The sequence below is a fragment of the Microtus pennsylvanicus genome, chromosome 4 (genome assembly GCF_037038515.1).
Source record: "Microtus pennsylvanicus isolate mMicPen1 chromosome 4, mMicPen1.hap1, whole genome shotgun sequence".
Taxonomy (NCBI): Eukaryota; Metazoa; Chordata; class Mammalia; order Rodentia; family Cricetidae; genus Microtus; species Microtus pennsylvanicus.
In genome coordinates this window covers 15,158,967-15,184,207 of record NC_134582.1, presented here as the reverse complement: position 1 = coordinate 15,184,207, position 25,241 = coordinate 15,158,967, and the positions used below count along the sequence as shown (strand labels likewise).

The following is a 25,241-nucleotide window of genomic DNA, read 5'->3' as shown; positions in this document are numbered from 1 at the left end:
AGCAGTCAGGGTTCCCTGCCCTGTGGTAAGTCCTAGGTCCTCGCCCCTCCGTCCATATCTAGGAAGGTGAACATCCAAACTGGCTAGGCTCCCACCAAGCCAGCACATTAAGTAGGATCAAAACCCCGTGCCATTGTCCTTGGCGTCTCATCAGCCCTCATTGTTCGCCATGTTCAGAGAGTCCAGTTTTATCCCATGCTTTTTCGGTAACAGTCCAGCTGGCCTTGGTGAGCTCCCAGTAGATCAGCTCCATTGTCTCAGTGGGTGAGTGGGTGAGTGCACCCTTCGTGGTCCCGACTTCTTTGCTCATGTTCTCCCTCCTTCTGCTCCTCATTGGGACCTTGAGAGCTCAGTCCAGTGCTCCAGTGTGGGTCTCTGTCTCTATCTCCATCCATGACCAGATGAAGGTTCTTCTTACTTAGCTTCTTTAGGTTCACCTATTGTAGACTCCGTGACCCCTATTTATGGCTAGAAACCAATTATGAGTGAGTACATCCCATGTTCATCTTTTTGGGTCTGGGATACCTCACTCAGGATAGTGTTTTCTATTTCCATCCATTTGTATGCAAAATTCGAGAAGTCATTGTTTTTTTACCGCAGCGTAGTACTCTAGTGTGTATATATTCCATACTTTCTTCATCCATTCTTCCATTGAAGGGCATCTAGGTTGTTTCCAGGCTCTGGCTATTACAAATAATACTGCTATGAACATAGTTGAACAAATGCTTTTGTCATATGATAGAGCATCTCTTGGGTATATTCCCAAGAGTGGTATTGCTGGGTCCAGGGGTAGGTTGATCCCGAATTTCCTGAGACCGAAACACTGACTTCCACAGTGATTGCACAAGATTGCATTCCCACCAGCAATGGATGAGGGTACCCCTTCCTCCACAGCCTCTCCAGCAAAGGTTATCCTTGGTGTTTTTGACTTTAGCCAAAACAATAGATTTTTTTTAATAAAAATTGTTAACTAGAAAGTTAAAAGTTAGTAGGCAATAAGACATACTGAATCAGCAATTCTGAGAGGGTAGTGTAGGAAAAAATTCTGTGATGCACTTATTAAAAATGATGACACAAGGGAAGAATGGGTGGTGAAAGCATTACAGGGCATCTAAAGTAAAAAATATTAAGGCTATTCTTGCTCAGGCCAATAAATGTCACCTGCCAGGAAAAAAGTCGATGTTCCTTTGAAGTGAGAGGATACTTTATTCCTAAAGCATTTAATTCATCAAAAGCTTGCCAGACTGCACTGTGTGAACACTGACCTGTGAACAGGTACCAGAGGTTATTTGGTTCCAGTGTTTCCATCTCACCCCGGCGGGTGGTCTTTCTGTGTCGAATTTTATAACCAGTAATAAATCCATTTTGTGTTCCTGATGGGGGAGGAAGCCAGCTTACTTTGATACTCTGTAAAATAAAAAAATATATATAGAAATTAAGATATTGAAGAGAGAAGGATAACTGAGCAGATCAGAGAAGCCACCCAATCACAAGTGTGAATTAAACACAGAAGCAAGTTTGCAAGACATGGCCTCCTAATTAAATCCTTTCCTAAATTCTGACAGCATTCATAAATGTTTTATTTTAATAAAAATGCCCACAATCTATGTGACTGATTACATTCAATATCATGTCTCCCTTGTCAGCATCATTAAAATGATAATAGCGGATTCTAAATAGCAACATCCACAGAAAGACAGGGCTTGGATACCGCAGATGAGACAGCAACAAGTGGGAGCAAATTGGAGGCAAAGGAGAAAACTAAGTCTAAGGCCATTTTTTCAAAAAATATGTTAATGAAAACCAAGCTAATTTCCATTTAATAATCATCTAATTCTGGGTTTCTTTGTTTCCGGTACAACCTGAACTTGGTATTAAGTCGTGTTGCTGGAAAGGGAGATGTCTTAGAAAGCTTGAATATGAATTAAACTGCAGCTTCTTCCATTGAGAGAGAAACCGTCTGACTCACTGGCTGGACTAGCTGAGAGTTCAGTGCTCACAGTCCTTGAACACAAAGGCCACAGATTCAGATAAGAGGCACACCAGTGAGCAGAAATGGAAGGGGTTATCAGGTTCAAGATGTGAAGCATCTATATTTTCTTTTCTCATCCAGTTCCTATGGGGACTTAAGTTACGGAGGTACAAAATCAAATAACCGTTCATGACAGAAAATTTAGAACTTTGAACTAGACGAAAGGATGCAACCTGAGTTCCCAACAGTGAAGCCATAAGATGACAAGTCCCACCCAGGGACAAGAGTTTGCCCTTTGCAAGTTAACATCTAGAGAGACATTTTAGTATAAACTGATAAGTTTATATGACTTGATATCAAAGAAAGCCTTTGACACATGCATGCACACATACTCAATAGAAGGAAGAAGTACACAATAAGTTGACCTGAAAGAAACAATAATATTACACATAAAATAGCCCTGGAATATATAAAATTGGACACCAAAAATCTAAGAGAAAATGCTGGATCCTGAGCGTAATGAAAACACATGGAAACCAAGATAGTAACTAAGCCTGAAAAATATGGCAGTAAAAATTAAGAAGGGGGAAAGACTGTAGTGAGTTGGAGAGAAAGAATAAGAAACTATTGCTTATATAACTATAGCCTCCTCCAAAATCTCAATGGTAAATTGAGAGGATAGAAAGACAATAGGGTAGGAGATTGAAAAATAGCAAAAGAAAAAAAGGAAAATAAAAGAAAAATAGTACATAAAAAAAGTTTCTCAGCTTTCCAATAAAAGTCTATCCCTGAAAAAGTGGAAGAATATGGGATTATCTTTAAAAGAACCATGAAATGCTTAATAAAACAAATTTAAAAGTATCGCATTAAAACAGTAGTTGCATTATTTCCTCCTCAGAGATAACTGGGTACCAATGTTTCCAGAATGAAGAGTGGAGGAGTCAGGTCATATAAAATAGGTCCAGAAAAAGAATGACATCAGCATTCTCAAAAATACTTAAAGTTATAAAACAACATGACAAAACCGAGAAAATTCTAGTTGGGAAATTGCAGTGTAGCTCTCTGTGTCATAACATAAATAAGTGAAAGAAACGTATAAGGCTAGTCAGGTATAGTAACACATGTTCCTGCAGGTGAAGCGTATGAGTTTTTCCCATGTGCATGACTTCAGAGATAGTTATTTGTGTCCCCTTAATCAGAAGACTGTTGAGAATATGTCCTGGGGGAAAAGATGCCAGTGAAAGAGACTTGAAAACCAGGGAATCTGAGTATAAAACATGAAAGTCTCAGGAAGACAGGAAGGATGAGGCGGGAAAAGTAGAAAAGTAGTGTGGTCACTTTATCTGGAGAGGGAAGGAGGGCAACACCAAGAGAGAGAAAGGGATGTAGGAGCACCAAAGAACAGAAAGAATGCCTGGAAGAGCCTTGTGGAAACATTATTAAATACATATATAATATGAATATGTCCATTATGTCACTTGGGGTGAAAATATTCTCCCCAAAAGTCAGGGAGTCTCTAACAGAAACCCCATTGGTAGGCATGGGGAAACTGCCCTCTAGTCATAAGTTAGAGGAGCCCAAGAGAGCTCCATAACTGTTTGCTGTTGCCCTTGTGTGAAGGTCACACACATTGTAGACACAGGACTTGGAGAAATCCAATTGGAATTGCCCTGGAAACCTCTTCCCTGAGAACTAGCTCTCCTATCATTTGAGGATGCCACACAAGCTGGTTAGGGAGAAAGACACCTAAAATTCATACCAAACTGCAATAATGCCACCCAACTATCACAGGAAGATATCCCTGATAATGCAATCGCAACACTTATATCAACAGCCACCTGGTTGGACTTAAAGCCCACTCAATAGGAGGAAATTCATACACTGTTCTGTAAGCCAGTTAACTACCTGAGGCTGGTGAGACATGAATCCTCGAGGAGAACCTGCTACTGCAATGTTCCCAGTCCAATATAATTCCCAGCTACATTCTAAGTACCTGCCATTATATTTCTAGATAAATATAGTTCTTACTCCTTGTGCTGGGGTAGTTTCATGTCAACTCTTTTTAAAAGCTAATGCCATCTGAGAGGAGAGAACCTCAATTAAGAAAATGTCTCCATAAGATCAGGCTGTGAGCAAGCCTGTAGGGAATTTTTTAATCAGTGATTGACGGGAGAGAGCCCAGTTCATTGTTAGTGATGCCATCTCTGGGCTGGTAGTTCTGGGTTCTATAGGAAAGCAGAAGCAAACCCCAAAGAGCAAACCAAATAAGCAGCACCCCTCCATGGCCTCTGCATCAGCTCCTGCTTCCAGGTTTCTGTCCTGCTTGAGTTCCTGTCCTGGCTTCCTTTACTGACGGCCTATGATATAAGTGTATAAGCCAAATAAGCCCTTTCATCCCTAACTTGTATTTATTCAACGTGTTTCATCATAGCACTAGCAACTCAACTAAGGCACCCCTCATCAAAGAAGTTACCATTAGAGAACTGTAATTGGTAAAACTGCAGAGACTTACTGTAGGGTGCCCAGCCTGAACTAACACTTCTACAATATTTATACCTAAAGCTCAGGTAACTTAGAAGAGAGGTAGAAAGACTGAAAGACTCTAAGCATGAGGACATCCGTGAGACAGAGTCTTCTACAGATGATGGTAAATGGAACTACGATGGGAGGAGCATGAAGGCTATCACAGAGTCAGTTGATAAAAGTGTGTCCCTGTTTTCTCTTTACTATCACTTTACCTCTACCCGCAATGAAACCATTTTGGGGGGAGTATCACTGTGCATGCAATTCCTGATACTTGATAAGTGTCCCACCAGTGAGCAGTATTCCTACCTCTATTCTTGTGGGTATTTTGTTTGTTTTGTTTTAATCTGGGTCATCCTACCACTCACATCCATCCAGCTTCATATTAGACTGTAAGTTCTCAGGCTTTGCTTCAATGTGCTGCCCTAATTCTATGTTCCTATCTGGCAGTTCTTTCTATTCTTGTTCCATGCAGTCAATACGCCAAATCTATCCTTAGCCATTGAAAACTCTATTACTGGTGTGAATAATTCATACTTTTAAGACTAGTCCCAAGATTAAACATATGTGTGCCATCATATTTTCATTAATCTTTTCATTTTAAATCTAACAGCCATCTTGCCAACAACACATTTCATTGAAGTTACTGAATGTATGAAACAAACATTTAGACGGAAAACAAATCAACTGTCTACAACATGAAGAGAAGAATCAAACAAATACAGGATGTTCCTTAAAATTCTAACCTTTGAACTTAAAGTCCCAGAGGATTATGAAAGGTAATAAAAATGCAAAGTTAAAAGTTTAGGAACAGATTTTGACTGTTCTTTACTTCAAGGCAATCATTTTTTTTAAAAAAAAAAGTAAACAAGTGGAACTCTCAAAATACAAAAGTAACATCTTTTGGCAAGACAAGATGGTAGGGTTCACCAGAGCTGTGTTTCAGGGAATAACACGTCATTTTTGGCCCTGCTGAGTGTTTTTCTCAACTCCATTCTTCTCTGTAGACGTTGTCTCTTGTGGGTCACCAGCTCGCAAATAATGACACAGACGCTTATTATTAATAATGGAGCTCGGCCTTAGCTTAGGCTTGTTATTAACTAGCTCTTAGAACTTAAAGCAACCTTTTTCTGCTAATCTACATTCTGTCAGACACCACCCATTCTGTTTCCTCCTTGTCTCTCAGAGTTTCTCTCAAAGGCCTAGTTTCCTTCTCCTACTTCCTCTCTCTGCCCAGGAAGTCCTGACTATACCTCCCGCCTCCCTATTGGCCGCTCAATCACAGCAATATACTTCATGCAGTATAAATATCCCACAACACCCCCCCCCCTTTCTGAATTACAGGAAGCAGCTTTCTCTGGTTCCCCTTGCAGCTAATGTTCTGATCAAATCCCCTGGAAGACTGACTATAGGAAAAACGAGAGCACAGTCAACAAACACCCAGGCAGACTGTCAAACAATGTCTGGTTTGTTATCCTACTGGTTTCACCTTGAGATTATTTCCTCTTCTTTTGAAACTTTCAACAAGTTCCATTGGATTCTCCCCTGTGAAGGGAGCCTGTGAGCTTCAACAATCTGCCCAGCTCATCTGTGAGTAGCATGGCTTGTATAACTAGCATTTGCTTATACTTTAATACATTTGTGTGCCTTCTTGCCTTCAAAAAACGCTAATTTGATAGAAAGTTTGATAAGTCACCTCATTCAAAACAAGTATATACTGAATAATTCCATTTTGATTAAACCCCAGGATAAGAAAAAATAACACACAACACAGACTAATTGCAGAAGCAGTGGGACTTTGAGGTTGATTACATATGAGTAGAAGCCAACTTTCAGGGGTGATCTAAGTCTTCTGGATCTCAATTTCATGCTTGTTGACCTGGCATAGGCAAAATCAGAGTTCTTTCATGGATATTAGACTTTATTATATGCATACTGGTGCTCTTTAACATTTAAAATATAACGTGATATTTTTACAATATTTAAATTATTTTTAAATAAACATTAAAAATGCTTTCTGGAGGTAGTAGAAAAAAACAACCAGCTTTTACAAAGAAGCCAGACCAAAAGTCCAGATATAGACTCCTCGGTATGGGTCACAAGCCAGAGCCTTTCATGTCCATTCGTCCTAGAACAAGATGGCTAATGCAGGACACTACCCTGGGAAGAAAGATAACCATGATCATTTTCTCACCTACAAAATGGCTGCTGCTCGAAAATGACTGAGCTCATTTTGTTTGTTCGTTTTGTTTTTCTGAGACAGGGTATCTCTGTGTATCTGTCCTGGCTGTCCTGGAACTAACTTTACAGACTAGGCTCACCTCCAACTCATTGAGATCTGCCTGCCTCTGCCTCCAAATGCTAGGATTAAAGGCACACACCACCGCCATTCAGCAGTTGAATTCTTTTATACAAGGAGATAACTCATGTAAAGGTGCAGGGTTTTTTTTGCTAAGTATCCTGACAATTATGACATGTGCCAAACAGTAGATTTTCATTATTTATCATATTTATTTCTTTAAATCCTCAAGAAACCTCAATTCTCAATACTGAACAATTGGTCTTACAGAAAGTAGTAATTTGGATTTCTTCCAGCCTCTGATTACAAATTGCATGTCACCTTCTCTATAACATGTCTTTCTCTTGGTTTTCCTTGAAAATACCTTATTTAACATTTTTGGTTAATATTGAGTTTTAATATCCAACCCTGATTATTTACATCCTATTTGCCACATCACCACTTTTTTTATTTTATTTCTTTAATTTATTTATTTATTAAGGATTTCTGCCTCCTCCCCGCAACCGCCTCCCATTTCCCTCCCCCTCCCCCGTTCAAGTCACCCTCCCTCATCTGCTCCAAGAGCAATCAGGGTTCCCTGACCTGTGGGAAGCCCAAGGACCGCCCACCTCTATCCAGGTCTCCTAAGGTGAGCATCCAAACTGCCTAGGCTCCCCCAAACCCAGTACGTGCAGTAGGATCAAAAACCCACTGCGACTGTTCTTGAGTTCTCAGTATTCCTCATTGTCCTCTATGTTCAGCTAGTCCGGATTTATCCCATGCTTTTTCAGACCCAGGCCAGCTGGCCTTGGTGATTGAGTAACATTGAACACATATCAGTACTACATGCCAGAAATACTCAAAACAATAAAGTCTGCAATAAAAATGGATAAGGAAAATAAAAGTTCAAATTAAAGATTTTGTTTTTCAACATTTCAAGTTAGTAGAAACATGTATATATATTTGGCTTTTTGAGACAGGGTTTATCTGTGGCTTTTATAGCGTGTTCTGGAACTAGCTCTTGTAGACCGGGCTGGCCTTGAACTCACAGAGATCTGCCTGCCTCTGCCTCCCGAGTGCTGGGATTTAAGGTGTGCGTACCACCACCCAGCTGTAGAAACAGACATTTCTAATAATTTATAATTACCAAGTGGAGGCTACTGGGCCATAGACTTCAGGGAATGTTTCCGCTGAGGTTAAAATATAGCCATACTGGAAGAATTTCTAACTGTTAATTTATGAGTTTTTATTTCACCCTTACAGAATCAAAGGACCCTTTTGTTTTGGGCAATTTAGTCACCTAAATTCTCCTACAAAGATTATTAAAAAGTAAAGAAAAGAGCTGTGGAAATGTCTCAGTAGACAAAGTGTTGGCCTTGCAAACATAAAGATCTAATTTGGATCCCTTTCACACATGTAAACGATGGATGGACATGAGAGTCCATCGGAATTCCAACTCATGGAAGGTGGAAAAAAGGGAACTCCAGAGTAAGATGGCAAGATAGATGAGCTGTATTAGTGACTTTGGTGGTAAAGAGTTGTGATAAATTTACTTAAAATGGTCTACTTGACAGTATTCCAAACTAACTGTAATAGTCTTGTCTAAATCAATGGCATGGATTATTGTGTTTCATGGGAATTCTTTGCTAGTGGTTTATTTTCTGTTCAGCTTCCATGCATGTGAGTAGTTCAGATGAGGACTAGGTCATTTGGGGCTATGTTATTCTCTGCCAGAAGAGACTCAATTATCTTAGTATGGTGGTGTCTGACTTGCCTTTCCACAGAAGTGGACTGGGAAGCAGCCTCTGAAAAGTATTAAGAATGTCCTTGCTGGAACACAGCTAGGATCTCAGGGTTCTGGGATTAGTTTGAAACCCTTTCTAGAGTTTACCTTTCATCTCTGTCCTTCTAAGTAACCCATGTCTCAAGAAGTCGTTTGAACAATGAGATAAACTCTTAATCTTCATATGGTAACGTACTTCTTTTTATGAGTGCCTGGAGTCACTTCTAAAGGGCATGCATCCTTTGTACTACCCTCAAATATCCTTATTTACATTACCTCTGAACTATAGTAATTCACACCTTGATTTATATAGATTATGTTCCTAGCTAGCAGGGCTCATATGCTACAGAGTCCCAGTGCACACAACCATTACCTGCATTGTCAGCAAGTGCTTGCAAAAGTAGAATGTTTAGGAAAGCAAGAAAGGAAACAAACAAAGTAAATGGTATTGAGAATATGGATTTATTCTTTGTTGGACAAAAATAGCAATTTTTTTCTACTGCAAATTGACAGGGGCACCAAGAGAGACGAATTAGCTAGAAACACATTAGGAACTACTATTCTCCCGTACGCATTTGCTGAGTATCGACTTGCATGGAGTACATTTCTCATTTCTTATTTTAGCAAATAGAAACCTCATGCTATGCTTGGCTAGGGAGAAAGCATAGAGAAAGAAGAAAACCAGAATAACATATAAAAATAAAGAGACAGTACATGTTTTTAGAAGTGGTTTCAAAAGGATTTGGTGGTTTTTCTCAATTTCTTTAGTAAAAGGAAAGGTAATAATTTAAAAGCTCGTGTGTCAGAAATAAGCAACTTAGTAGATTGTAATAACCCACTAGGGTGAAATTGTCTGATAAACAATCCACTTAAAAAAAAAACCACCAGACGACATAACAATCAGAGAAACGCAAATTAAATCTGTTAGGATTGCATCCTAGCCCAGTCAAAATGGTTATGATCAAGGAAACAACTGACAACAAACACCGGCAAGCATGCACGGAGAGATGGAGAGAGGAACGTTCATTCATTGTTGATAGGATTACAGACTACTTCAGTCACTCTGGAGATAAGTGTGTAGGATTTTATAAAAGTAGATCTACCATATGACTCAGTTACACCACTTCTTGGCCCGTACCCAAAGTACTCAACAGCCTACTCCACAGGTCCCTGCTCAGCTCCATTCATTGATGCTGTAGACTCACCATACCTGAGAAATGGAATAACCTGGATGTCCTTCATCTGATGAATAAATAATAAAAATACAATAGATACATACATTATAGTTCATGCAGCTGTAAATAAAATGGGATTATAAAATCTGAAGGTAAATGGTAGCAGAAAAGATACTCCTGAATGAGATAAGGCAGAACCAGATGACAAACTGCCTGCACTCTCTTATTTGTGGCTTCCACTCTCTGAGTCTTTACAAGTGCGTACATTACCTGAAGTCACTGCAGAATTACAAGAAAGACAAATGGGACCATGGTGGGGGAGGTCTAGAGAGCAGAACTTTAGGGCACAAGTGGTCTGAAAGGGGAAATGGGAAATGTATGACCTTTAACTGAGGGCTGGGGAGAGGCTAATACACACTCGGGAGAAGATGATCTGAATAATGTTAATGGCATTTAAATTAAAAAAACATAGGAAAATTTTATACATGTACACGTTATACTTCGTTATCTTCCAGAATGATATTGACTACACATTGGTAAGGTGCTGTTGACACTATTCACGTGATATAAGGTGTAGAGGAACTGAGTTGTAACTGACCCAGAAGCCTCCTCCCACAAGACAAGCTCTCATAATATCTGAAGGTGTTTTGCAACCTACCAAAAGAGAAAAGTAGTTAATAGTCCGACATACCTTCTTGTAAAACCAATGTACCCTAACTCTAACTACCCCAACAAGGTATCTCAAGCGGTATAATCTCAATGTTATATCTTTGGCATAACGTTTTTCTAATAGTATTTAAAGCACATTCCATATTAAAGCACCTAAGAGATTCCATGCCTGGTACTGTAAAGCTAGCTACCTACCTGTAGCTGGAGAGGTTACACAGTCTCATTAGAACATACTGCTGCTATTTTCCTAAGCTGAAATAAATTCTAATCATATAAATATGTCTCCTAAATACTCATCCTCACACCCATAGTTTCTTTCTTATCTCTCATCTAACAGCCTTCTTTTGGCAGGAGACAGAGACTATTGAGGAAATCCACAAGTCAGCATGCAGAGAACAACAACCAAGGGCAACATTCTCACATTTTATTTAGAATAAATCACATCGATAATAAAATCTTAATGCGGTGGTGGCGCATGCCTTTAATTCCAAATTCCAGCCTGGTCTACAAGAGCTAGTTTCGGGACAGGCACCAAAGCTACAGAGAAACCCTTTCTCGAAAAACCAAAAAAAAAAAAAAAAAAAAAAAAAAGAAGAAAAGAAAAGAAAAAAAAGAAAAAAAAGAAATGTCTTACATCTTTTTCCCAATGTTCTGAGAAAAGAGGGAGCCTGAAATGACCCTATACTATAGCCATACTGATGAATTATCTTGCATATCACCATAGAACCTTCATCTGGCGATGGATGAACCTAGAGACAGAGACCCACATTGGAGCACTGGACTGAGCTCCCAAGGTCCAAATGAGGAGCAGAAGGAGGGAGAACATGAGCAAGGAAGACAGGACCACAAGGTGTGCGCCCACCCACTGTGACGGTGGGACTGATCTATTGGGAGCTCACCGAAGCCATCTGGACTGGGACTGATGGAGCATGTGATCAAACCAGAATCTCTGAACGTGTCGGACAAGGAGGGCTGACTGAGAAGCCAAGAACAATGGCATTGGGTTTTGATCCTACTGCATGTACTGTACAGGCTTTGTGGGAGGCTAGTCTGTTTGGATGCTCACCTTCCTAGATGTGGATGGAGGGGGGAGGACCTTGGACTTCCCACAGAGCAGGGAACCCTGACTGGTCTTTGGACTGAAGAGGGAAGGTGAAGGGGATGGGGGAGGGGGAGGGAAATGGGAGGAGGGGAGGAGGTGGAAATTTTTAAGTAAAAATTAAAAAAAAAGAATATGGGAAAAAAAGCAGTTTTAGAAGGAAAGAGTTCATTTCAGGTCACAGTCAGAGCAGCAGTAGCCAGAGGCAGCTAGTGACAGCATAGACGAAACAAACAATGATGACTGTATTCTAGTGTTCAGCTTACATGCTCCATTTTATACAGTTCAAGATCTCTGATCAGAGAATGGCCACACCGACAGTTAAGATGAATCTTCTAACATCGATTAACATAGCTATAACCATTTTTTGTAGATGTTCTAAGAGGTTGACCTTAATCTAGGCAACCATTTACTGTGTTTCTGGAAGTTAGCAGTAAATACCAATGATCACACATGACATAGCAATCACATGAAAATGGCATTTTATATTTAACTTTTGGGATTTATCTTAGCATTTACTGTATCCTCTGTAGATGCTGAAAACATCTATTTGAAGTTTCAACTATAATAAATCTACTCACAAGCAATATTTTAAACTCAATTATAAGTATACCTTTGCTAACAGGACCTAAACTCGTTCTTCCTTTTAGTATATAACATAACATAACTTATCTCTCTCTATATCTATAAACTTTTGGTACTAACCAAGTATGAATTTGATAAAAATGTCAATAAAACTTCACTATAATCCACATATTTTTACTGCTGCTGTATGTTATTTCAGTGATTTATTATTATTATTATAAATATATAATCTCTTCTGAATAAATGATGTTAAATATTAATTTGTATATCAATGTTTATATTCGTGAATTCATGTGAGCAACTATTATTCAACGTGACAAGAAAGGAAGTTGGTAAGCACATTCAGGATAAAGCTATTACACACTGAAATCTGTCACCATTACCTACAGCTTGTAAATATTATGAATTAATGATAACGTACATACAAAGTGATATTTAACTTCAACTAAGATTTTAAAATCATCTTTTAATTAATATAAAACATTGCTCTGTTTTATAGAAAATAGAAAGCTATAAGGATCCTATTGCGTGACTGAAATATGACCACTTCTACATCAAAATATTTATTTACCTCTAAATGGTCTTACATATATTTTGTTCAGCCTTATAAATAAAGTGACAATTACCTGAGAGATTAGACTACGTTTTGTTCACTCCATAAAAGCCATGTTCCTGCGTATGTGAGAAACCAAGGCATTATGTGAGATTATGAGATTAGATTTCTGGAAGTGGTGGGTTATTAAACAGAGTTTTCAGTGCAAGGAAAGGAAGTTAGCTTTCAGGAAGCTCTCGGAGCCCCCTTATTGTAGGCAATAAAAGCTTTTGTCCACCTTTTGGTTGTTCATCAGAACTAAGACATAAGCCCAAAGTGCTGAAGATACCACACAACCTCGGTTGCAAAATATAGAGGGAAAAAAACAAGCCCAGAAAGGAGCTGTATGTTTCCTCCCTTCAGATTTCAGTATGCTGGAACCCACCATGCAGGCATCACCTCTCTCCATCTGTGGTGAGATTTTGCTTGTGCTATAACGAATAAAGCTTGCCTGAGGATCAGAGTGTGGAGCAAGCTGCTAGTTAACCATAGAAGCCAGGCAGTGGAGGCACACACCTTTGATCCCAGCACTAGGGAAGTGGAGACAAGAAGTGATATAACTGGGCAGAGACAGGAATATAAAGCAGGTAGAGACAGAATTTTGAGCCCAGTCAGTGTGAGGATTCATAAAGACAGCAGCTCAGCCCCCTTTCAGGCTGAGAAATTGTTGCTAGGTTAAGAAGTGGCCGGCTGCACTGCTTCTCTGATCATTCAGCTTTCATCCCCTAATATCTGACTCTGGGTTTTCATTATTAAAACCAATCACTACATCAGTCAGCTGTGAATCCTTTGACTACACAACCAACCTCTCAGTAAGATATGCTCATCAGAGAAATTGAGGCAGGAATACTGTGGGGACAACCATCCACCCTCAGATTGGATTTGAAGAGGGAACCAATGCTGGTACTAGAAACCTGGTCAACAACCCCTTTTAGAAGAGAACTTAGGTCAAAGATGGCAACTCAGCATTGTTGTTCAACTAAACTACCTAGCATCAATCCCCTTTCTAAATACCTGCATTTATTACTATAGAACACACTCTAACCTTTAATAAGAGAAGCTTCTTTGTAAGGAATTTAGATGAATGTAGACATAGGCTGCCAAAGATGCTCAGACTAAAAGATGGTGTTGGCCCATCCCTGTGCAAGACATTCATATCACCCACTAAAGGCTCAGGGAATATTGTAGAAGGAACAGGAGAATATAAAACACAGATGGCAATGAGAAGGATGATGAAAGCCAGCCTCTAGGCAGGACACAACCACAGCTATCACGAATTCACAATAGATATTACTAATTGCCTTGAACCTCTACCTGACTAGCCCCAAGAAAAATCAAAGACGAACCATTGGCTACTGATGGATTCTGGGAAAGAGACAGAGTCACTGTTTCCAGTTATGGAGTACTGTGAGCCCATCAGGCTCCGGTGAATATCTCCAAACCCATATTTAAACAGATAACCTTGGATAAACTCAGTGGATAACAAGAAAAAAGGAGGAGGCAGGAATGTGAGAATGGGTGCAAGGTAGGCAAGTATGGAATAGAGATAGTTAAGAGAATGTGGAAGATGAGAGTAATCAGTGTGAATGATATAAACATAAGAAATAGTAAGAGATCAAATTTAAATTTGAAAGTAACATATAGAAACCGTATTTTATAGATAAAACTCTGAGTTTTACAGAAACTTCTAAAATGATTAGGTTAAAATTAAATTCCTGTTTCACATTTGCACATGTACTCGATACAATAAATACTCAAAATCTGTTTAATGACTAATGGGAAAAGTAAAGCCAAATAATTGAGACTTCTTAATTCAAAAATCTTGTGCCCAATACTAGGCACAGGTATATGGAACTATAGTTGCGATTTCTTAATTCGGAAATCTTGTGCCTAGAAGATACTATTAGATGACCTGTTCTGAACTATTATTTAGAAAAAGAGAGAGCAGTATTGCACTGACCTCACCCCCCCAAAAAAAATCACAAGGAATAGTAACACTAATGAGAATGAAGCATCCTATTCTATCTTGAGGTTTTCAGGAATTTGTTATGTATTACTGGGAATAATTTACCTAAAGCATCATTGTATGTCACAGGTTCATATCTGCATCCCATCCTGTGGTTGAAAGGGCTTAGAGAAACATTCAGCTGAAAAGTACAAAGCTTGATTTCTGTTTTAATTTTAATTAATAAAGCCCAAGGGAGAGTTTGCGTCACTTTTGACATACAACCGTGAGAATCAGAGCAAGTTTTCAAATATTGAGTCACCAAGATATGTTCTCTCATATCTTTGGAATTTGAAGAACTAAAAATAATGAGTGAATAAGAGGATCAACTTCCTTTAAAAAAATCTCAATCTGATCACGACAACTAGATAAAAAACAACCTTTGCTTTGCCAGTCAAAACACATTCACTGCAATATATAAAGGGATGTTTCTTTGTAAGGTCGATTTTGCCATAGTCTGATTGGTGGTACAGAGATGTTTAAGTGATTCCCAAATGTTGGTTCTCAGATACGAGCATGTCTAGCTCCATTTATGGGAAGGAAAATAAATTAGTCTTTCCTGCCACCTAAGCTGTCTTCAGAACAATATATAATTATCCCAACACTTGTAAACTAATGAAGAATATAACTGTGAGTACAAAGTGTAGACCAGGGGAGAGAAAGCAAGGGGAAGAACAAAGAACAAATAAGTTGAACTCACTGAATGTAACACCTTCCTGCTTTAAGATACTGCGCTTAAAATAGCCTCTTCCTCCACATAATACTTTGCTCCCCATCACCTAGTAGCCAGTCCTGTTTTCTTCTGAGCCCAGAAAGGGGAAACATAATTTTAGGAGATATTCACATTTTGACAAAAATTCCATTACAATAAAGCAATTTTCTGGCTCTCCAGAGTTCCTGATATAGTGATATGATGTGTAACGCATTTTAGAATATGTCAGTATCAATACATTTTATTTTGTAGTGTTTAAACCACTCCCTATAAGGAAGTCACAGGTTTAGGAAGTCTCACTGACTCTTGGAGATCACTAAGTCTTTTCTCAATCTATTAATTTTTAACAAATAAAGTCACTAAAAGCAATAAAATAGCCTTGGTATTGGAGTAATGCAAGAAAAGTAGAAAATCTCATTAAGGGAGTTGTATGTAAAACTATACATTCAGAAACACAAGAATACAGGATATATATATTTTAGACAAAAATATTGTATTCCTCTATTTCTTGTTCTTTTATATTGTTTTGTAGTATAAAAACCAAGTTATTTGAGCAGTCAGGTGAATGGTATCCCTTTAGGATACTGATTTTACAAGATGGTAGGAAATCCTATGTGAAAAACTGAAAAGCTTCAATACTGATTATTTCACTTATTATATTAGGAATATATTCTTATTAAGAATAACCATGATGAATTAAAAATATAATAGTACATACCAAAATGCACATGTCATGGCAACTCAAATTTTTAGTTCTTAACTATATATAGAAACTATAATTTTTATACTGTATATGCCAATATGTTTTTAAATTAATAAATTAGAACCTTTTAAAATTACTTCTCATAATTTTCAGCTGATGTTTGATGGGAAATATAATTTCTAACTAATATTATCCTGTATAGAATGATGCCTTTTGTCTTTTATGTACAATATATTTCAACATGGCAACTTTTAGGATAAACACATACAGTGCGGTCAATATTGAAAAAAAAAGGAGAGCTTATTATAAAACAATTTTCCTTTAAAACAGTACAAGTGGCTGTTTAACAGAGGCATATCTTCATGCAAATCGTCAAATTAGTTCTTAGGTAATTAATCTCCGAAACCAGGAGGTTTTTCATCAGAGAGCAGCCATCTCAAAGACAAGACTTAACCATGTAATTACATGGGACATTACAATATATTTATGAGGTCATTTGTTACAATGTACAGTAATTACAGAGTACTTACATAGCTATTTATGTCTCATAAAATGAAGTGAGACTAAATATTTTAATTGTGTGGAGAAATATGGGAAAATATTTGAGTTGAAAATGTCATGTAAGATTACAGGTCAGAATCACATAATTCATCTTCATGGCCGAGTGCCTGGAGAAGCACCCGCATCTGATAGCCCTCTTCAGTTAGGGATGGGCGGAGAGGACATTTTGATAAATATTCCTTCTGAGAATGTAATAAATGGAATTGTTCACTCCAATTTCATCTCCAGGTAATGTCATCAGACATCTGGCTCATGATGTAATTTACTATGTGCATCATATTTCCAAACCATAAATGTCTGGATGTCAATGGAGCTACTGGATTAAAAACAATGTCATATACAATACTTTCATTAAAAGGCACATGGTCCGACCATACAGAAAGATAAAATAGTTGTCTATGTTTTTCATGGCTAAATTGGCATTTGCTAAAATGGTCAGTGGCTCAGTACTCAAATACACAAGTCAAAAGGCATTCTCATTTCTTACACAAGCAGATGAACTCCTCAGAGTTTTGGAAAATGTGTTGTTGGTTTTCATCATTTTCTCTAAAGTTCTTAATGTCATTTTGGTCTATAAATTGATATTCTTTCTTAGGCTAAAAGATTGGTCTTACAGTCAACTCAATATGCTTTTAGTTCTTATTCCAGGACAAGGACACCAATATATGCTTGATCTGGAGAGGTAGACACCCCTAGATTGCATTGCATATTTTATGTTGTGATTTGTAATTATTACTTTGTTTTTCTTTCAGATAGAATTTGAATACACAGTCCATGCAGGCATGGAATACACAAAGCTCCCATCTCGGTTTCCCAAATGTCAATACCATGGGTTAGTGCCATTATGTCTAGCTTACTTTGTTGATTTTAAAATTAAAAGCAAACAAATCATAGAACTGGTCATTGTCTCTGGATATGTAGGGCAAACCTTGTTGTTACCATGAGTTATCCATTTAGCATCTGAAGTCCTTGCTGTGATCCAGGAATAGTACTCCAAGAGAATCATAGTCACTTAAAGGATGTTGCTGGAAGAATGTGGTCTATACCAATGTTAGATTCTGACGTTGTGGGCCAATTAGCTTAATTATATCCCCTAAACACACTAGAAAACAACAACAATGATGCAATATTTTTGGTTTCACTCTGAAAGAAAATCTCACTCTATGTTGAGAATTTATGACACATTCATCATGAAATAAAAATCATATTATCCATAATTTACTTCTTGATTATTCTATTCCAATAATTAGAAAATAAGGAACAACTTTTCGTTGTGATAGAGTATATCCTTCTAAACATCCCTGTCTCACAATTTTCAAATGACTCAGAAGAAATTTCATTTATTTTGAAAGAATACATGTTAAGTCATGTTTGCAATATGAATATTATAACCACCAAGCTGCTAAGATATATGACCTAGTTAATGTCTCTGAAGTCTAATTAGTTGGTGGTTAATGATATCCCTTACATAACCTGGAAAAATGGAAGTACTGTCAGTGTTTAAGTAAGTACCACATTCCTATATGCAGGCATTTTGCCAACTCCAGACTCATAGGATCTATGAAAATGTGTATATAGAATGTTACTGCTAACATGCTAATGAGCCCATTCAAATTTATATACTCAACCAATAGCCAACCAGATCACTTATGATCCATGGTCTCAGCTTTATTCATTTTTGCACACGTTGATGCAGCTCCTTCTATGTTCAGTAACTTGACTGAGTGCAGTGGCAGAGCCCTCTTCATAATTAATTCCAACTTAAAAACAGTAAGATTGTTGAAGAGCATGAGCAACTATCAATACTTCAATCAGCGTTTCAGTTACAACTGCAATCGTAATGCATCTAATTGATTAACAATTATCAGCACCTGTAGTTGGCTATAATTTTAATTACTGACTGCATTATGGCTGATTGCTTAAAATTATATTTGTGTGAGCATTGATAGAAAAGAATGAAACAATTCTAAAATAGTTCATCAATAAAATTGAGATCAATGCCAGTCAATAAAATAGGAGAGATTTTTAATTTTAGTAATGTCAGTGAATTTTTCTCTAAAACATAACATAGAGAAGTTACATAGTGATCATTTTAATCAAATGAGCTATTTTTTTCTGAAATATGTGTAAGGAAACGAGTATAATGAATAACAAACATTAGAAAGAAGGTTCTGACCACTATAAGAATAGACACTCATTACTGATATATTTTTTTTAAAAATCGTGCTCATCTCATTAGATACAGAAAAGGCCTTTGACAAGATTTAATGGTCCTTCATGATAAAATTCCTGGAAAGATTATGGATATAAGGAACATACCTAAACATAATAAAGGTTGATTGTGGCAAGCCTATGGCCAAGAACAAATTAAATGGAGAGAAACGCAAAGCAATCAAAAATCAGGAACAAGACATGGTTGTCCACTCTCTCCATACCTATTTAATACAGTACTTGAAGTCTAAGCTAGAGCAATAAAACAACTGAAGTAGATTGCAAGCATGAAAATTGAAAAGGAAGAAGTCAAAGAATTTTCATTTTCAGATGATATGATAATATGTTGGATATATTATTTTTGAGGTTGTTACACTTTTGTTTATATTGTTTAACTCTCTGAAGCTGTAATGCTTTGTCTGTCTCGAACACCTGATGGTCTAATAAAGATCTGAACAACCAAGAGCAAAGCAATAGAAAGGATAGGTGAAACTGGCAGGCACAGAGAATATATAGAAGAAGAAAACTTGGAGGAGGGAGGTGAAATAGCAGCCCTAGAAGGAGGAGAACATCAGGGGCCAGTCACGCAGGTACACAGCAATCCATGGAGTAAGAGTAAGATATAAAGAACCAAGGGAACAGAAAAAATACAGAGGTCAAAGAGTAGAGGGGATAATATAATTTATGAAAAGAGGGCAAGAAGGAAGTGAAGATAAGGCCAGATATTTCTAATTAAGAATAAGACTCAGTGTGTGATTCGTTTGGGAGCTGGGTGGTGGGACTCCCCAAACAGTCCAAAGAGCATAATGTCATATTACAGCAATAGTATTGTTACTCTAAAATCTCCAGCAGAGAATTCTTAAAGCTGATAAACACTTTCAGTACAGAAACTAAATACAAAATTAAATCACAAAAATAACTAACCTTCCTGTATGTGATTGACAAACAGACTGAGACAGAAATCAGAAAAACAACATCTTTCAGAATAGCAAAAAATAATATAAGATACCTTGGGGTATTTAACCAAGCAAGTAGAAGACTCATATGTCAAAATCCTTAAGACAATGAAGAAAGAATTGGTCTATATGAAAGAATATATCTTAAGATGGACAGATCTCTCAATGCTCATGGGTCAATAGAATTAACATTGTAAAATGGTCATTCTGTCAAAAACAATCTACAGATTCAATGCAATCTCCAAAAAAATTCTAACACAATTCATCACAGATCTTGAAAGACATTTCTCAGCTTCATTTGGAAAAACAAAACAAAACAACAAAAAAATGGGTAACTAAAATAATCCTGAACAATAAAAAGAACTAACTATTAGAGGTCCCTCAATTTCCAGTTTCAAGTTGCACTACAAAATAATAATAATAATAATAATAAAATTGCATGGTATTGCATAAAACCAGACATGTTGATCAACGGAATTGAAGTAATGATCCAGACAAAATTCCACACAACTCTGGACACCTGACATTTGATAAAGAAGCCAGATATAGACACTAGAAAAAAAGGTAGCATCTTCAACAAATGGTTCTGGTTGAAAGGTATGACCACATGTAGAATAATGCAAATAGATCTATACTTATCAACCTACACAAACCTCAAGTTCAAATACATCAAATACCTCAACGAAAAAGAAGATACACTGAAGCTAATAGAAAAGAAATGAGAAGTAGCCTTGAACTCATTGTCACAGGAGAATTACTGAAGATAACACTGACAGTTCAAACACTAAAATCAATAATTGATAAATAGAACCTCATGAAACTGAACTGCTTCTGTAAGTCAAAGGACATGGTCATTTAGAAAGCAACAGCCTACAGAATAGGAAATGACTTTTACCAACTCAACATCCAATAGTGGACTGAAATTCAAAGCATATAAAGAACTCAAGAAACTACATATCAAAAAACTAAAAATTAAATGAAATTAGATTCAGATTTAAACAGAGAATTGTCATTAAAGGATACTTAAATGACTGAGAAATACATAAAGAAACTTTCAGCATTTGTAACCATCAGGGAAACATAAATCAAAACTACTTTTAGATTCTATCTTACAACTATCAGAATGGCTAAGATAAATAACACAAATAACACCTCATGCTGGTGAGGATGTGAAATAAGGAGAAGATTTATCCATTTCTGGGAGGAGTGCAAACCTGCAAAGCCATTATAGAAAATCAGTATGATAGCTTCTCAGAAAGTTGAGACTCAATCCACCTCAAGACCAACTATACAATTCTTGGGCATATACCTAAAGAACACTTCATCCTACCAAAAGGACACTTAGCTCAACAATTTTCATTATTGCTCTATTTATAATAGCCAGAAACTGGAACTAAGATAGATGTTCCTCAACAAAAGAATAGATATGGAAAAATGTACATCTATATCATGGACTATTATTCAGCTCTTTAAAAATTAACAACATGAAACTCGTAGTCAAATGGATGGAACCAGAGTATATCATCTTGAGTGGGGAAACTCAGTCCCAGAGAGATAAATACTGTATATATTCACTTATATGTGCATATTAGCCATTAAATAAATGATAATTAAACTACAGTCTTAATACCAATGAAGTTAGTTTAGGTAAAGAGTAAGGAACAGGGAGAGAGCGATGGTAGCACATGAATCTCCCTGGAAGAGTGAAATATAATAGATTTTATGAGTGGACTGGAGGCAGGTGGTGAGGGGAGAATGGGGATGAAGGGGGGAATACAGGGAGCAATAGCTATAATTTATTAGTAGCATTGTTCAGAATAGGAAAAATTTACCAAATGTCAGTCTTTTGATGAACAGGAATAATGTAATGTACCTTAAGCAAGGCAAAGAACAGAACATTCATACATGCTGACTTGTAAATGAACCTTGAAGTGTCAGTTAGTTTCAGGCAACACGCGGTACACAACTCCATTTAAATTAAGTGTAATGAATTAACAAATCTATAGAGTTAAAATCAAATTAAAAGCCTCCAGCAGTAGATTTAGGGAGTGGATTCCAAAAAGAAGAGAGGTACTGTTTAGGGTTCCAGATCCCTTTAGAATAGGATGTAAATTTTACAATTAATATGACCATATTATACAACTTTAAGTGCGTGTCATGTATCATGTAACACACAAGGTAAAATGAAAGACTGATACATGTAGAGATATTTTATTTGTATCTTAATAAATAAAACTTGCCTGAAGATCAGAGTACAAGTTAAGCCACTAGAGGCCAGGGAGTGGTGGCACACACCTTTAATCCCAGGACTTGGGAGACAGGCAGATAGATCTCTATGAGTTCAAGGCTACTCTGGACTACATAAGATCGACCTAGAAACAAATCCAGGTGGTTGGTGGCTCACAACTTTAATCCCAGTTTTTGGGAGACACATACCTTTAACCTCAGCACAGGAGGTGGAGACAGACGTGATATGATTGGGCAGAGAGAGGAGTATAAAGAAAAAGAGACAGGAGCTCAGTGGAGTTTGGAGTCTGAGGTTTGGTGGAGACAGATGCAATCTGAAGACAGGATCGCCCTTAGGTCTGAGCATTGGTAGAGGTAAAGAACTCTTCAGTGGCTAACTGCTTTGCTTTTCTGATCTTCAGCTTGAACCCCAATATACATCTCTAGAATTTTAATTATTTGTGCTACAGAGGCATCTACAGATAGCTTAGTTGTTGAAATGCTCCCACAAAATCAATGCACAAAGCTTGGAGACTATGATCCCACTCCTTTTCTGATTTTCTTTAACACAGCATAAGGAAAGAATACATACAACAAGCAGAGATGGCTGAAGTCTCATCTGCAAATATATATCTGAAGGTAGGCATGAAATCACGTGCATTTTGAAAAACGCTATTATGCATTCTTATTTATTTAAGGCCAAGAATATAAAGGAAGAATATATTTAATGTCATTATAGGCTGAATACTTTTCTTCCATTGTCAATTTTCACTTATTTGTTTGGTCATGTATTTTTAATTTTTGGGGGGTGGAGATTAAGCTAATAATCTCTTGCTGCTTTGTATTATAGAGTTCTTATTGTTCACAACATCTTAACTTTATAGTGCTTTTTAATGAAGTCACATGTATTAATACAGATGAGTCATAATGGAGGTTTATTTTCATTTACTCAAATTTTACCTTAGACAACAGTTTATGCTTTCTTGGCAACATATCCATTTATAGTGCACTTTAGAGACATTTGGGTTGATTTTAGCTTACACATGCAATTTGGAAAGTAGTGGAGGGATCATTGGAGATGGTGATAGCTCTTGTATAGTATGACCAAAGCCTAAAAAAACATGGAAGGGGCTAAAAACATGAATGTGCTTAAGGAAGAGGCTGATTACCTAAATACAAGTGAGATAAGTCACAGCAAATGTTTCAGTTCCATAACTATTTCTAGAGAGAGCCAAGAGCCTGAGGAATACAAATGGGTGTGAGGAAAGAGTAATAGAAGAAAGACACAGAAATGTAAAGGGTCTGAGCCCAAGATTTTGACAGATCCACCAAATGGGAAACGGTGTAGCTAGATCTTGTGAAGTAGGTGGGTCTGCAGTGTTGGCTCACTGGGAAAGCTCTTCTAAAGCCAAGCTGTTTAAAGAGCAAGCAGGGAGACATCACATCATAGATTTTATTTGTTTTGATAAAATTATAGGTTGAAAATAAATGCACACTTCTCTACTACTCAGACCATATTCTGTAAGGAATTTCATTAATCTCTTTCACCGCTTGCTATTTTTTCTTCTTCATCAATCAAATGACAGCCATCCCCCTCTTCAGTTCTTTCTGTGTGTTTACGCTATTTTACTGCACATACAGATAAATTCTTAAGTCAGTTCCTATTCTGGATCAGGACATTTCTGCTCAATGTAGAGTCCATAAGATGATGAAAAATCAGAATTTCTTGCTTTCTGTTAGGTTATATTATTTCATACATACATATGTACACACATACAAATACACACTTGCATCAATTTTATTACCCCATTCTTTCTATGATCAATATGAATGTCATTCCTATGTGTTACCTATAGTAAATATTTCTACTACAAATAAGATATTGTGGACATATGAGACACTATTCAACACTCATTCATCTTCTACTTCATAATTAAGGATGGTAGAAACCAACTCCTTTAAGTTCCTGTTGTACTGACTCTCTGTCATGATGAACTGTGCTGGTGAAGTTTGACACAAAATAAATCTGTTCCCCTTTCTCATTGATTTTCTCAGGAAATTTTATAACCACAAAAGGAAACAAAGAAAAGTTTCATTTGATACTCTTAGGAGGGAGTGTTGCCTGTTTGCCCTTAACAACAGCATACTATACAAAGATAACGAGGTTTAAATTCAGCTTTGCACTTCTGTTCCATGGTGGTTTATATTATCAAGAAAAAGAACAAAGACCTTCATCTCCTACAAACTTTCTATACTGATCCTCAACTCAAGACACTCAAGTCCCCATGTATAAGCATGCCCTCCTCTTCACTACTTGCCAGCATCTCTGTTCTGTCTTTTTTATTACCTCAGTTAACATGACCTCAGGCCTGGTGGCATGCTATTGCTTTTTATGAAGTGTTATTACCTGGTGGAGAAATTTCTTCTGTTTGTGTTTTGTTTTCATTGGTTAATGAATAAAGAAACTGCCCTGGCCTAGTTGACAGGGTGGAACTTAGGAAGGTGGAGAAAACAAAACTGAATGCTGGGAGGAAGAGGGGCAGATTCAGAGAAGCCATGGATCTTCTGACGGAGATGTACGCCAGTTAGAATCTCAGAAGATGAGAGATCCTTTGGATTGCCTCCAGGCAAATAAGGTCACCATCAACACCCTCAAAAATTTACTTCTTCCAACTGCTGACTGAGATAAACCTAGCATACAGGATACACCAAGAAAGATTTGATTAACAGTGTCCCCAATTAGGATGAAGCAGTATGGATAAATCTCTGCCCATATTTCCAAATATCATTTATATGTTCATTTACATTTAAAGGGGGATATGATATAAATATAAAAATTTGCATTGGTATGGATCTTGATTTATTGATACAATGTTAAGGTCAATTTTGTTATATGTATATTTCTACTCTTGATTAAGATATTGTGATTGTATAGTTCATTTAAAATGTAATGTATATAAAAATAGGTGAATAGATAATCTATAATAGTCTATAAGTGATGTGGGAGTGTCATATATCAATCTGTTGATTTCATTGGTTAAGCAATAAAGAAACTGCTTGGCCCTCATAGGTTAAAACATAGGTGGGAGGAATAAACAGAACAGAATGCTGGGAGGAAGAGGAAGTGAGCTCAGACTCGACAGCTCTGCTCTCTGGAGCAGAGACGCCATGTTCCTCTCTCCCGGACAGAC

General features: G+C 37.2%; 1 protein-coding gene across 1 annotated transcript in view; it reads right to left on the bottom strand.

Annotated features, from left to right (window-relative positions):
- Dcc (DCC netrin 1 receptor) overlaps positions 1–25,241 on the bottom strand; it is a 1,030,120-nt gene that overhangs the window by 177,286 nt on the left and 827,593 nt on the right. The window contains exon 13 of the mRNA XM_075968336.1: positions 1,266–1,407. Within this exon, the coding sequence (XP_075824451.1) occupies positions 1,266–1,407 (142 nt within the window). The remainder of the gene's footprint in view (positions 1–1,265; positions 1,408–25,241) is intronic.